Source organism: Pristiophorus japonicus, chromosome 9 (genome assembly GCF_044704955.1).
Source record: "Pristiophorus japonicus isolate sPriJap1 chromosome 9, sPriJap1.hap1, whole genome shotgun sequence".
Classification (NCBI taxonomy): Eukaryota; Metazoa; Chordata; class Chondrichthyes; family Pristiophoridae; genus Pristiophorus; species Pristiophorus japonicus.
Window position 1 is genome coordinate 118,697,636 of NC_091985.1, and position 13,296 is coordinate 118,710,931.

At 43.6% G+C, this 13,296-nt stretch overlaps 1 protein-coding gene across 1 annotated transcript in view; it reads right to left on the reverse strand.

Annotated features, from left to right (window-relative positions):
* abch1 (ATP-binding cassette, sub-family H, member 1) overlaps positions 1–13,296 on the reverse strand; it is a 132,347-nt gene that overhangs the window by 62,442 nt on the left and 56,609 nt on the right. The window contains exons 9-15 of the mRNA XM_070890990.1: positions 12,684–12,759; positions 11,384–11,480; positions 10,756–10,924; positions 4,776–4,876; positions 4,559–4,629; positions 951–1,000; positions 791–847 (exon numbers count right to left, since the gene is read on the reverse strand). Of these exons, the coding sequence (XP_070747091.1) occupies positions 791–847; positions 951–1,000; positions 4,559–4,629; positions 4,776–4,876; positions 10,756–10,924; positions 11,384–11,480; positions 12,684–12,759 (621 nt within the window). The remainder of the gene's footprint in view (positions 1–790; positions 848–950; positions 1,001–4,558; positions 4,630–4,775; positions 4,877–10,755; positions 10,925–11,383; positions 11,481–12,683; positions 12,760–13,296) is intronic.

Below are 13,296 nucleotides of genomic sequence, written 5' to 3' on the forward strand. Positions count from 1 at the left end.
ATCTTCAAACAAAGATTGCAAATGGAAGTTGTGCCCATCAACGAGATTGTTGGAAAGTTCTCCTTCCATCAGTCGCCAGCTCACAGGAGCATGGGAGAGGGGGCAGTGCAACCTCTTGTGCTCAGGCCATCATGTTCTAGGAACACCTGAGTGATTGAGATGGGGGAGAACGTGATTTTTCGAAGCTACTTTTAATACTAAATGTGAAATAAAACTTTAAGTGAGGAATTGGAGCTTTGAAGATGCCAGCAGGCACAGGAAGTGAGCAGTGTCAGTATGATATATAATCACAGTGGAAGGGAAAGAATGGATAGTAACTGGGCAATCCCACTGGCTAACAATCATAAATTGTAAGTGACCAAAGTACGAACTAGAACTGACCAATATCAAACTATCTGGGGGTAATTTTGACTTTAGGTGATAGTGTAATTGGATGATATTGATTCAGCCGCCCGTTATCTCTCCCGATTTCATTCCCATTTGAAGTCAACTGATATGAGAATCGGAGGAGGTGCATAAAGGGCGGTTGAATCAATATCGACCATTTTATACTCTCACCCAAAGTCAAAAGTTGCCCCCATTGTGTTTTAAAGGTTACCACCACACCTTTAGACACGAATAAAAACTTGACGTTGCCACCACAGGAACCCAAGCAGGATCAAATAATTGAATAAAGCCCCAATGCTGGGCATCAATAGTTGACCTTTATTTGTAAACTCTGCCTAAGACATGCTGGCTTTGGGCTTAGCTAAGAAAACAAGAATTCTGATTGGCAGACTGGTGTTTTTACCTTCACTGGAAGAGAAGCCAAGTACGAGTAATTTCCCAGGACGTCCTGAACAAAACCCTGTGATAAATGATTCAGAAGGACAATTGAGAGTGTACAAAATGTAGTCAAGCTAGATGGTGAAAGATCAGAACAATCTAAGTGATATTTCTTCTAAAAGTACCTCAACTGCTTCTTGTAGCTTTAGTTCAATGGTGAATGCAAGTTGTTGATCTGAAAGTAAATAAACACGTGAAGCAGACATCAATTCCACCTCATCTTCAAACCGCCACATTGCTTTCACAAACTGAAGTACAAAGATGTTGCTCTAGCCATTGCACATTTCACTGTTTATACAAATAAGATCATCATCAACAACAATAATTTATATTTATATAGCGCCTTTAACGTATTAAAACGTCCCAATGCGCTTTACAGGAGCATTGGAAAACAAAATTTGAGACCGAGCCACAAAAGGAGATATTAGGGCAGGCGACCAAAAGCTTGTTCAAAGAGGTATGTTTTAAGGAGCGTCTTAAAGGAGGAGAGGTGGAGAGGTTTAGGAAGGGAATTCCAGAGCTTAGGACCTAGGCAGCTGAAGGCACGGCCACCGATGATGGAACGATGCACAAGAGGCCAGAATTGGAGGAGTACAGAGATCATGAAGGCTTGTAAGGTTGGTGAGGGCTACAGAGATAGAAAATCCCCGATTTTAATTGTTGCACCATTGGTAGCCATGTCTTCAGCTGCTTAAGCTGTAAGCTCTGGAATTCCCTCCTTAAACCTCGCCGCCTCTCTACCTCTCCTTGGTGATGCTCCTTAGAACCTATCTCACCTGTCCTAATATCTCCTTATGTGGCCCAATGTCAAATTTTATTTTGTAATCGCTCCTGTGAAGCATAGAAACATAGAAACATAGAAAATAGGTGCAGGAGTAGGCCATTCGGCCCTTCTAGCCTGCACCGCCATTCAATGAGTTCATGGCTGAACATTCAACTTCAGTTCCCCATTCCTGCTTTCTCGCCATACCCCTTGATCCCCCTAGCAGTAAGGACCTCATCTAACTCCTTTTTGAATATATTTAGTGAATTGGCCTCAACAACTTTCTGTGGTAGAGAATTCCACAGGTTCACCACTCTCTGGGTGAAGAAGTTCCTCCGCATCTCGGTCCTAAATGGCTTACCCCTTATCCTTAGACTGTGACCCCTGGTTCTGGACTTCCCCAACATTGGGAACATTCTTCCTGCATCTAACCTGTCTAACCCCGTCAGAATTTTATATGTTTCTATGAGGTCCCCTCTCATTCTTCTGAACTCCAGTGAATACAAGCCCAGTTGATCCAGTCTTTCTTGATAGGTCAGTCCCGCCATCCCGGGAATCAGTCTGGTGAACCTTCGCTGCACTCCCTCAATAGCAAGAATGTCCTTCCTCAGGTTAGGAGACCAAAACTGTACACAATACTCCAGGTGTGGCCTCACCAATGCCCTGTACAACTGTAGCAACACCTCCCTGCCCCTGTACTCAAATCCCCTTGCTATGAAGGCCAACATGCCATTTGCTTTCTTAACCGCCTGCTGCACCTGCATGCCAACCTTCAATGACTGATGTACCATGACACCCAGGTCTCTTTGCACCTCCCCTTTTCCTAATCTGTCACCATTCAGATAATAGTCTGTCTCTCTGTTTTTACCACCAAAGTGGATAACCTCACATTTATCCACATTATACTTCATCTGCCATGCATTTGCCCACTCACCTAACCTATCCAAGTCGCTCTGCAGCCTCACAGCATCCTCCTCGCAGCTCACACTGCCACCCAACTTAGTGTCATCCGCAAATTTGGAGATACTACATTTAATCCCCTCATCTAAATCATTAATGTACAGTGTAAACAGCTGGGGCCCCAGCACAGAACCTTGCGGTACCCCACTAGTCACTGCCTGCCATTCTGAAAAGTACCCATTTACTCCTACTCTTTGCTTCCTGTCTGACAACCAGTTCTCAATCCATGTCAGTACACTACCCCCAATCCCATGTGCTCTAACTTTGCACATCAATCTCTTGTGTGGGACCTTGTCGAACGCCTTCTGAAAGTCCAAATATACCACATCAACTGGTTCTCCCTTGTCCACTCTACTGGAAACATCCTCAAAAAATTCCAGAAGATTTGTCAAGCCCAGTTGATCCAGTCTTTCTTGATAGGTCAGTCCCGCCATCCCGGGAATCAGTCTGGTGAACCTTCGCTGCACTCCCTCAATAGCAAGAATGTCCTTCCTCAGGTTAGGAGACCAAAACTGTACACAATACTCCAGGTGTGGCCTCACCAATGCCCTGTACAACTGTAGCAACACCTCCCTGCCCCTGTACTCAAATCCCCTTGCTATGAAGGCCAACATGCCATTTGCTTTCTTAACCGCCTGCTGCACCTGCATGCCAACCTTCAATGACTGATGTACCATGACACCCATTTTATTATAAGTGTAAGTTGTTGTTGTTGTTGAGGTTGTCATGCTCAGTTACTTTATCACATCACTTCTCCTGCACTTAGAGTAGCACTGACCAAATAAATCAGTAAATCGGTGCCCTGTGCTACAGCAATGGATAGCACTGCAATTGCCCCAATGCTGGCTCGCATCATGGACCCAGATACGTCTTCCTGGGCATGCAACCTATTGTGCTGCAGAAAATGGTCTTTGTGCAAAGTTCATTCAATGGCTTGACTCAGCTTTTCACATAAAAACCACCCTCTGCCACAGTGAGAAGTTTTCACACGATTCCATGTGTAACCTGGAATATTTGGTTTGGTTTTGTAAGTATTCCATAAGTTAATGAGGAGGCCTTTTCTAAAGCAGGTCATGCACTCAGCAAATTGTAGAATATTTGCAGGCAGCACAGCTGCCAATTGTGGATACAGCCTCTATCAGGAGCGCTCAGTACTCTGAAGCAAGGGCAACAAAACGGTTAGCATAAAAAGTCGCAGCACTTTATCATGGGCGAACTTGAATTTCTAAAACCTGCAAAGTAACAGCGGAAAACAAGACAAACTAGCAAAAGGCCAATTTAAGACTACTACCAGAAGGTTCCTCACATGAAAAGTGATGAATGGACTGTGATCAATAATGGAGTGGACATCCAATGGAGTAGCAGAGGGGTAAAACCTTGGAACTATGCCCTCCAAAAAATTAGATGCTGTAATGGGGGAATGCAGGGATTTTGTGGATGGATGGACTAAGATGGGCCAAATGGCCTCAGTTATCCATATTTATATAATAACTTACAAGATGTGGAAGTTTAGATTCTGGCTCTTGGCAACAACTAACGCTGAAAGGAAGTCACCCAAAGTGCCAATGAAGACCTCAACTGAGGCAATTGGCCCCAAAAAGTTAGAAGTAGTGATTGTGAAATATGGTAAAAATAACATCAGCAGCGTACCAAAAATAAATGATTCCTAAGGCCAGCTGCATAAACTGAACCTTAGAAAAATGTCATTAAACTATGGTGAACTATTTTTTCCTGGCGTGTAGCAAGAGAAGTGAATTTATGTCAACAGCAGAATTAAAGGAACTTCAGGATAATATCAGAACAAGGTCTTTTTAATCCACAGGCCAGAAAATAGCAGCAGAGCTCTCCACCCTCAAAGAGAACGAATTTGCGAGGATTTCCCTGCATTTGTGTAATGGCTTCATTTGTATGTGGAGGCTATGAAACTAGTAGAAATAAGTTTCATGTTTTTACCCATCTGAACATTCTCCTTTGCCACAGTTTACAGAGAAAAAGCTTTAACAAACGTACTGGTCATGTCCAGCCAGACATGGACGGAGCCCCCATCAACTGTGCTTTCATCAACCATCTTCTGAGTCATCCTAAAATTAAACCAGACACAGACATTACTACAAAAAGACATGGACAGAGCAGTGTTTGATGTACTTCCAGTTGTTTCTTGCATCACCAGAACAACTGTACTGATAAGCATCTCAAAATAAAGCAACTTTTATAAATTACAGTTTACCTTAAAAGAAAGTCCCGTGTGAAGTTTGCTCCAAAGCCAATTGCACCCCAGTATTTACCATCTGTTACTCCCTTAATGGCATCAGACTGGTTTAGGTGGATCTGCAAGATACAACAACCAACCAGCAATGCACAAGAAAGCATGAACTCTTTGGTGAGCAATGAAAGGCCCAATATGTTGATATAAAAGTGCAATAAAATTCCAATTTTGATATAAAATAGAATTGCTGAACTTTTCCGCGGGTAATTTAGTTGTCTTCCTCAGGCTTAATGTCAAAATGACAGTATCTTACAGCAAGTTTTGCACGGACCTGTTCCCCCAGAGATCAATGGGAATGCAGATCACCCGATTCCCAACACTCATGGTTCTTTCAGCTGGAGTGGAGCCATGCAAAATTCACGCTTGTATCATCCAGCAATGGTGCACAAACTTTACAGAAAAGAAAAAACTGGCAAAAAATGCAACCCAGTATGTAGAATCAGAGAATAGTACAGAACAGAAGGGGGCCAGTTGGCCCATCGAGTTGATGCTAGCTTTTTTGACGACCAATCCACCAGTAATCGGTATATATTAAAACAGCAAAACAGAAGATCAGTAAAAGGCACCAATGCATATTCAGATGCCTGGCCTCCCCCTTTATAACAGTGCAAGCACAGTTCTGTACTCACACAGATGACAATTATTTCCACTGACATCACCAGACCGTGTACAATAAACAGAAATGACTTAAATGTCATGAAACTGGGATGAAATATTAAATGTTAGATATTTTGACATTCGAAGTACTGAGATAAAAATGATTTTATCCTGGAAAACTGAAACCATGTAATTTATGCATTTGCATCATTGCTGTGCTTGGGAACTTCCACAGGAAAGCACTTCTCCACATCTTTCCTGAACTCTTCAAAACATGTCTCAGCAAAGGTAGATCATGTGCTGATAAAAATGTAATGTTAAATAATTCAAGACACCTCATCAAGTTTTGATAATATTTTGGATTTGAACAAAAGTCATGATTCTCTTTAGATCTTTAATAGACTTCAAATAATAAGAAGCATATTTGTTATGACTGAAAAATGTGCTCATATTTCTGGGGACATTCTCAAACACAGTGTTACACAGTGTATTTTTGAAGAAATATATTTAATATTGTTAAACACAGTGGCACTAATTCAACAGATACTGTGCTAAATCTAAATCAGAAAAATTAAAAAGTCGCCTCTGTGCTTGGTCTTCAGACCTGTTGCTTCATTTGCAGTGTTATATAATTGAAGGTTATATAAGCCCATGTCCTGGCTGGCCTTCAACATTCTACCCTATCTAAACTGGAGCTAATCTAAAACTCAGCAGCCCGTGTCCTAACTCGCACCAAGTCCCGATCACCCATCACCCCTGTGCTCGCTGACCTACATTGGCTCCTGGTTAAGCAACGCCTCGATTTCAAAATTCTCATCCTTGTTTACAAATCCCTCCATGGCCTCGTCCCTCACTATCTCTGTACTCTCTTTCAGCCTCACAACCCATGAGATATCTGTGTTCCTCAAATTCTGTCCTCATGAGCATCCCCGATTATAACTGCTCAACCATCGATGGCCGTGCCTTCAGCTGCCTGGGCCCTAAGCTCTGGATCTCCCTCCCTAAACCTCTGCGCCTCTGTGCCTCTCTTTCCTCCTTTAAGACATTCCTTAAAACCTACCTCTTTGACCAAGCTTTTGGTCATCTGCTGCAATTACTTCTTCTGTGGCTCAGTGTCAAATTTATTTGTTTTGTCTTATAACACTGCTGTGAAGCGCCATTGGGACGTTTTACTACATTAAAGGCGCCATATAAATAAAAGTTGTTGTTGCTGTAGAAAAATCTGAGCAGCTGCATTTCCAAATACACAAAGATTCATGCGAACGCCCCTTATGGAGCCCATTTCATTTCTTGTAAGTAGACAGCAATAAATAGCCTTGCGCTAAAGAGGGCTGAGTAGCTTCAAAGCATCTCCATTCGCTCATGCAATTTGCCACCTGTGACAATATTTTGTCCGATAATTAATGTTACAGCAAAGCAAAAAGGCAAATAGCATTCGGTAAGGAATACTCTGAATTCCATCCATGTATTTTCATCCCCTTGTGGGAAACTATGACAGTTTCCCAGGGCTTCGCAAAACTTCCACTGAGACTCTGGGAATTAGATTTTTTCTTTCTTGTCTTATTTATCTATATGATTGTTAAATAAAAGAACTGCAGTGCTTTCTAACCATTCATTTTTTATCATTGATAAAAATCAACAAGCCTATTTTGTTTCTCAGTGACTGACTGTAAACAGATGGAATCATTTCCAGAATGGTGATGAAAATTGAAGTGGAATTTGCATAACGCCAGTGATAAAGGTGCCAAAAGTGTACCACTACTGTGAGCAACTTTCAACATTTCAGACAGAAAGGTCATGTGCACTTCATTTGCACATCTTCAACTCAAGCTCAACAGGAGCTTTGCGGAGAGTTGTGGAGGAAGGGTATAGCTATGTAGCTGGAGACTCCTGCTCTGAGAATCCAAGGATCATTCCACAATCCCAAATCACAAAGTTCCTCAAATACTCCTCGAAATTGATAGTTATCTTCACGGGTTTTCCCTGTCAGTTTCCAGATGCCCGACTCTCCTCCTCATCTCTCAGAAGAGTCCAAGACCGTGGATTCTGACGCAGGTCTCAATTGCTCCACCCCTCGCTGTCTGACGAAAGGTCACCAATCTGAAACGTTAACGCTGTTTCTCCCTCCCCGCAGATGCTGCCTGACCAGCATTTTGTGTTTCTATTTCAGATTTCCATGCTTGAGCCTCACTGTCTTATCTCTCTTTACCATTCAGCTCTGCTCCTTCACGTCTCTTGTAACTATTACCTTGCAGATCCCTGGATACCTCTCATACTCCCAGTTTGAAACCCAGCACTTTATCGATCTTGGAAATTCTTCAAGTGAGTTAAACCCAATTAGGAAAGATTCACCCAAAGCCATAGCACAAGCTCCACTTTCCCCAATTGCATCCACTTTCTGGTGGAACACATTTCAACAGGACTTCCGGCCTAGAAATTCGGTGCCGCCCCGAAAGTGCAAGACTTTGTGCCAGGTGCAGAAGTCTCGCCTCTCACAATAAATTGGGGTTACTGCCTCCGAAACAAGGTGGAACATAAATCAAGCGTTCCACTCCCTTCCTGGGGCGGGAGCAGGGTGCACGGCTCAGCAGCGCTACGCACTGGGCTGTGTAGCGCTGCCGTGTACGAGAGGCACTTCCCTGAATTAAAGGGAAGGGTCCAAGCTGTATACGAGGAACGCACCTACCTGGATCACCGGGGTGCGGGGTGCCATGTGATCAGCCCGACACTCAAGCAGAGTGAAGAGACGGAGCGATCGCAACAGCGACCCTGCGACCGAAGCGGCACGCGGCGGAAAGGAAACGGGAGATTATTATCAGCAGCAGCCGGCCACCTCTCCTTTAAGTTCCTCCCCGCTAACGGCCGGTCGTTGGGTCCCGAAGCAAGTCGCCGTCATCACCCGGCGCTGAAACCCAATTTAGGATCCGGGGCGCGAACGGGGCGATGTGCACGGTGATGACATCATGATCTATGGGCGTAGGAGATCGGGAGCAACACTGTAGCACCGCCTCTAAATTCCCAACGAACTTAGCCGGAGTTGTTAGCGGTGCCGCGCTCGGTCGCAAAGTCATTTGGGCCCTGGGGACGCTAACCGGAGGCGTGAATGGCCCCAATATCTCCATCTCTATCTCACTGAAATATATAAAATCCTTAGAGGGTTGGACAAGGTAGATGCTGAGAGGCTGTTTCCCCTTCCTGGAGGGTCTAGGACTAGGGGGTCACAGTCTCAGGATAAGGGGTCAGCCAGTTAGGACAGAGATGAGGAGAAATCTCTTCACTCGAAGAGTTGTGAATCTTTGGAATTCTCGATCCCAGAGGGTTGTGGATGCTCAGTCATGAGTATATTCAAGGCTGAGATCGATAGATTTTTGGGGATAGGGCGGGAAAGTGGAGTTGATGTAGAAGTTGAGCCATGATCATATGGAATGTCGGAGCAGGCTCGAGGAGCTGTATGGCCTACTTCTGCTCCTATTTCTTATGTTCTAAACAGCCAGTTACCCAAACAGGATCATCCAGAATTCTTTTTAAAGGTTTGGCTAATCACTGGGCCTCTCTTCACTTTTTGAACACCTGCTGGTTCAAATGCTTCCATTATCATCATAGGCAGTCCCCCAAAATCGAGGAAGACTTGCTTCCACTCTAAAAGTGAGTTCTCAGGTGACTGAACAGTCCATTGACTGAAATTAGTCACTGTCACAGGTGGGACACACAGTGGTTGAAGGATAGGGTGGGTGGGGAGCCTGGTTTTCCGCACGCTCCTTCCGCTGTCTGCATTTGGTTTCTGCATGCTCTCGGCAACGACACTCGAGATGTTCAACGCCCTCCGGGATGCTCTTCCTCCACTTAGCGTGGTCTTGGGCCAGGGATTCCCAGGTGCCAGTGGGGATGTTGCTTTTTCAAGGAGGCTTTGAGGGTGTCCTTGAAACGTTTCCTCTGTCCACCTTGGGCTTGTTTGCCGTGTAGGAGTTCCAAGTAGAGTGCTTGCTTTGGGAGTCTCTTGTCGGGCATGCGAACAATGTGGCCTGCCCAACAGTGCTGGTCGAGTGTGGTCAGCGCTTCGATGTTGGCCTGAGTGAGAACACTAACGTTGGTGTGCCTATCCTCCCAGTGGATTTGCAGGATCTTGCGGAGGCAGAGTTGGTGGTACTTCTCCAGCGCTTTGAGGTGTCTACTGTATATGGTCCACGTCTCTGAGCAATATAGGAGGGCGGGTATCACTACTGCCCTATAGACCATAAAGCTTGGTGCCAGGTTTGAGGTCCTGGTCTTCAAACACTCTCTTCCTCTTATATGGCATTCACATCACTCACATGCCAATTTCTAAGAAATCCACCTCCCACCCTGAGTTTCAAAATGAGGTTTCTTGGTAAAGTAAAGTGGGCTCAATCTTACTGTCACCAATGTTACTATCAGCAGCAAAGATCTTACAAGCGGCTGTGCTTATTGACGATTCAGCAAGACCGGTAAAGGTTAGATAATGTCTTCAAAATCTGAGGTTTTCTATTGTACTTCACTTAACAAAGGAATATTGATAAACGCACGTGCACACACACACACACATATATATAATATATAGAGGTCATAAGAATATAAGAAATAGGAGCAGGAGTAGGCCATACAGCCCCTCGAGCTTGATCCGCCATTTAATAAGAACATGGTTGAACTTCTACATCAACTCCACTTTCCCGCCGTATCCCCATCTCCCTTGATTCCCTTGGTGCCCAAGAATCTATTGATCTCAGTCTTTAATGTACTCAATGACTGAGCATCCACAGCCCTCTGGAGTAGAAAATTCCAAAGAGTCACAACCCTCTGAGTGAAGAAATTTCTCTTCAGCTCAGTCCAAAATGGCTGACCCCTTATCCTGAGACTATGACCCCTAGTTCTAGACTCTCCAGCCAGGGGAAACAGCCTCTCACCATCTACCCTGTCAAGCCCTCGAAAATGTTTTATATGTTTCAATGAGATCACCTCTCGTCCTTTTAAACTCCAGAGAATTTGGGCCCATTCTACTCAATCTCTCCTCATAGGACAACCCTCTTGTTGCAAAAATATAAGATAGTCACTATTAAATCCAATAGTGAATTCAGGAGAAACTTCTTTACCCAGAGAGTGGGGAGAATGCAGAACTCAGTACCACAGGGAGTAGTTGAGCTGCATAGCATAGATATATTTATGGGGAAGCTGGATAAGCACATGAGGGAGAAATGAATAGAAGGATATGTTGATGGGGTGAGATGAAGAAAGGTGGAAAGAGGTTCGTGTGGAGCATAAACTCCGCATGAAACTGTTGGGCCGAATGGCCTGTATCTGTGCTGTAGACACGATGAAACATATAAATAACCTGGATAATTGTGTTGTTGTCTAGATGTCTCAGAATCTTCTGACTCATGGCGGGTTGTCCTGTATCATTGTCCACCACAGCCATAGGCAAATCCTTTGGATTGCCTCCAATGCAAAGGCATATCAGTGAGATCTGAATAACTGGCAGGAAGAACTGGAAGCAAAGAAACCTGTGGGTCACAGAAGAAGATGTTCAGCAAAAAAAGACTGAAATTAACTGTACCCTTCAAAATATTTAGCAATTCAGAATACCAGGAGATTATGTACATGTGATTGGTTGGTGTACTGAAATAAAACCCAATCATAAGATTTTTTAATAACATTCAGATTATGCAACAATACAGGTGTTGGTGAGTTGTAAACAGCACTATCTTTCACTTGCTTATCCACAAATTTACACCTTAAATGTAGTCATACTGATCTATTTCTCCCATTGCGATGCTCCCATTAAATGAACCACGGTACAGTATTCACATTTCAAATCATCTTTTTTTGATGGAAGTTCACATGTAGACTAACACAACACAAGCTTGAAGTGACCCGTACATCATTAATTGCCAAATAGACACATTATCTCACTGCAACTCATGTCTATCAAACGCTGCCTAAAAAATAAAAACAAAACCTACCCAGGCATCCTCTTGATTCGAGTGAAAGTCTTAATCATTAAAGCTGCAATATTCCTCCATTTGGGGACCATGCTTTTCATCCACAACTTCCAGCCCACTATAAATAAACAGATCAAAAGGAATCAGGCACCAAACTTCAAGCACAACTTTTTTGAGCAGTTAGAAAAGAGACAGTATACTTGAGACTAATTATACATCAAAAGTGACCCTTTTGCCTCATGGTTCGGAACTATTACAACAGTGAGTCAAACACATCAAACCAGTCTGTCACTGGGACTTGTATCAGAGAACAGAAATTCCTGCTTGTAATTTTGAAAAGAACATTTGCATCAATGGCAGCACCAGAGTCTGGCAGCGACAATGTGTAACTTAAACACACTGACTAAAAGGTTTCAGATTCACTCTCTGGTCTCTACCGAGTTAACTAATCTCAGCCTCCAGCACAGGCACGATGGGCTGAATAGCCTCCTTCTGTGCTGTGTCATTCTATCAATTGGCTTCATCAAGCCTGTAATAGTGAGAGGAAAAAAGCCTGGATTCCCAGTTCTAACTGCTACCCAAGTGATTCCTGCTTGAAAGGACATGTTTGTGGTGATCGGGCGAGGGCAAAATTAAACTTGGCCAACTTGGAACCACGTCCCAAATGGGTCAATGTCTTCAAGAGAGTACAGCGAAAAGGGTTTCTTTTTCATAGTGCTAGATTATAAAATCAGATTATTTAAACTCTTCAGATGTGCCATCTCATTTTCTACATTAAGGAGATTTTTTTTCTCACAAGTACCTCAACAAAAAATCACCTTCAGTTCCAACATGGCTGTGAAATTTAGCTTTCCCCATGCTTAAAAGCAGTTCAGAGTTGCAATACAAGGAAGAAGTTTATTCCCTATCCCTGCCAAGAGATAATTATTAAAGTTTTCATCTTTAGGACCAAACCCCAAGTGACATTTACACATTGAGCTTGGTCCCACTGCTTTAAATTAAATGTGCCCTTGTATCAAATCACCATTTAACACTCTGCAGGTAATGTGACAGAGAAGGAATTAGCTGCACGTAATATTTTTTTGAAATATTTATACACCGTTTGTAGATTCGAGCTTTGATCAGTAAACCTTGCGATGCTCCCACTGAAGTTCTGGCCATTGGTATGGCAGTGCTTTGATGCTCCAACACTCGTGTGAAAACGAAGGGCAGGCGTTTCACATATGGTGAGTTGCTGATCTTAGGTTTGCCATCGAGCGGAGAATCAACGTAAAGGGGCGAGGGAGAGCAGTTCAAAAAAAAAAATAAACGATTTACTCACGCAACTCCCAGGGACCAACAGCTTTCCTTGGTCCCAGGTCATCCCACCACAAGCTGGATTTGCCTGGATTGTGATGCTGCAACGTGACCATTTGGAGAAGGCAGTGCCAAAGTATATATGAAGTTCCAATAGAGCCAATATTGGTGTATCTTCCCAAAATTACAACTAACACTGTCTTTTAATTAAATCTACTTTATAAGATTTATTGGAAACAGAGAGGTATTTTTTTTTAATCACCCCATCCCAGCCCCAGAAGGATGCTGCCTCTCCACGCATTGTTCCTGTGCTGGGTGACTGGGTTCTGCACTGCAGCAGAGAGCTTGGCACCGGAGGGCCATTAGAGCACAATGTTGGTGAGGAAAACCAATTGGCTCATCTTAATTCATGCATACACAACAATTCTACAATTGCTGCACCCAACTCTTTCTTAAATGATTCCAGGTGGTTCGCCTCCACCACACTGCCCCGAGTGCATTCCAAGTGTTGATCATTCTCTGCATGAAGAGGAGCTGTTTTCTTAAGTGTACAAAAAATAGGAGCAGGAGTAGGCTATTCGAGCCAGCTCCGTCATTCAATAAGATCATGGCTGATCTTCGACCTCACCCCCACCTTC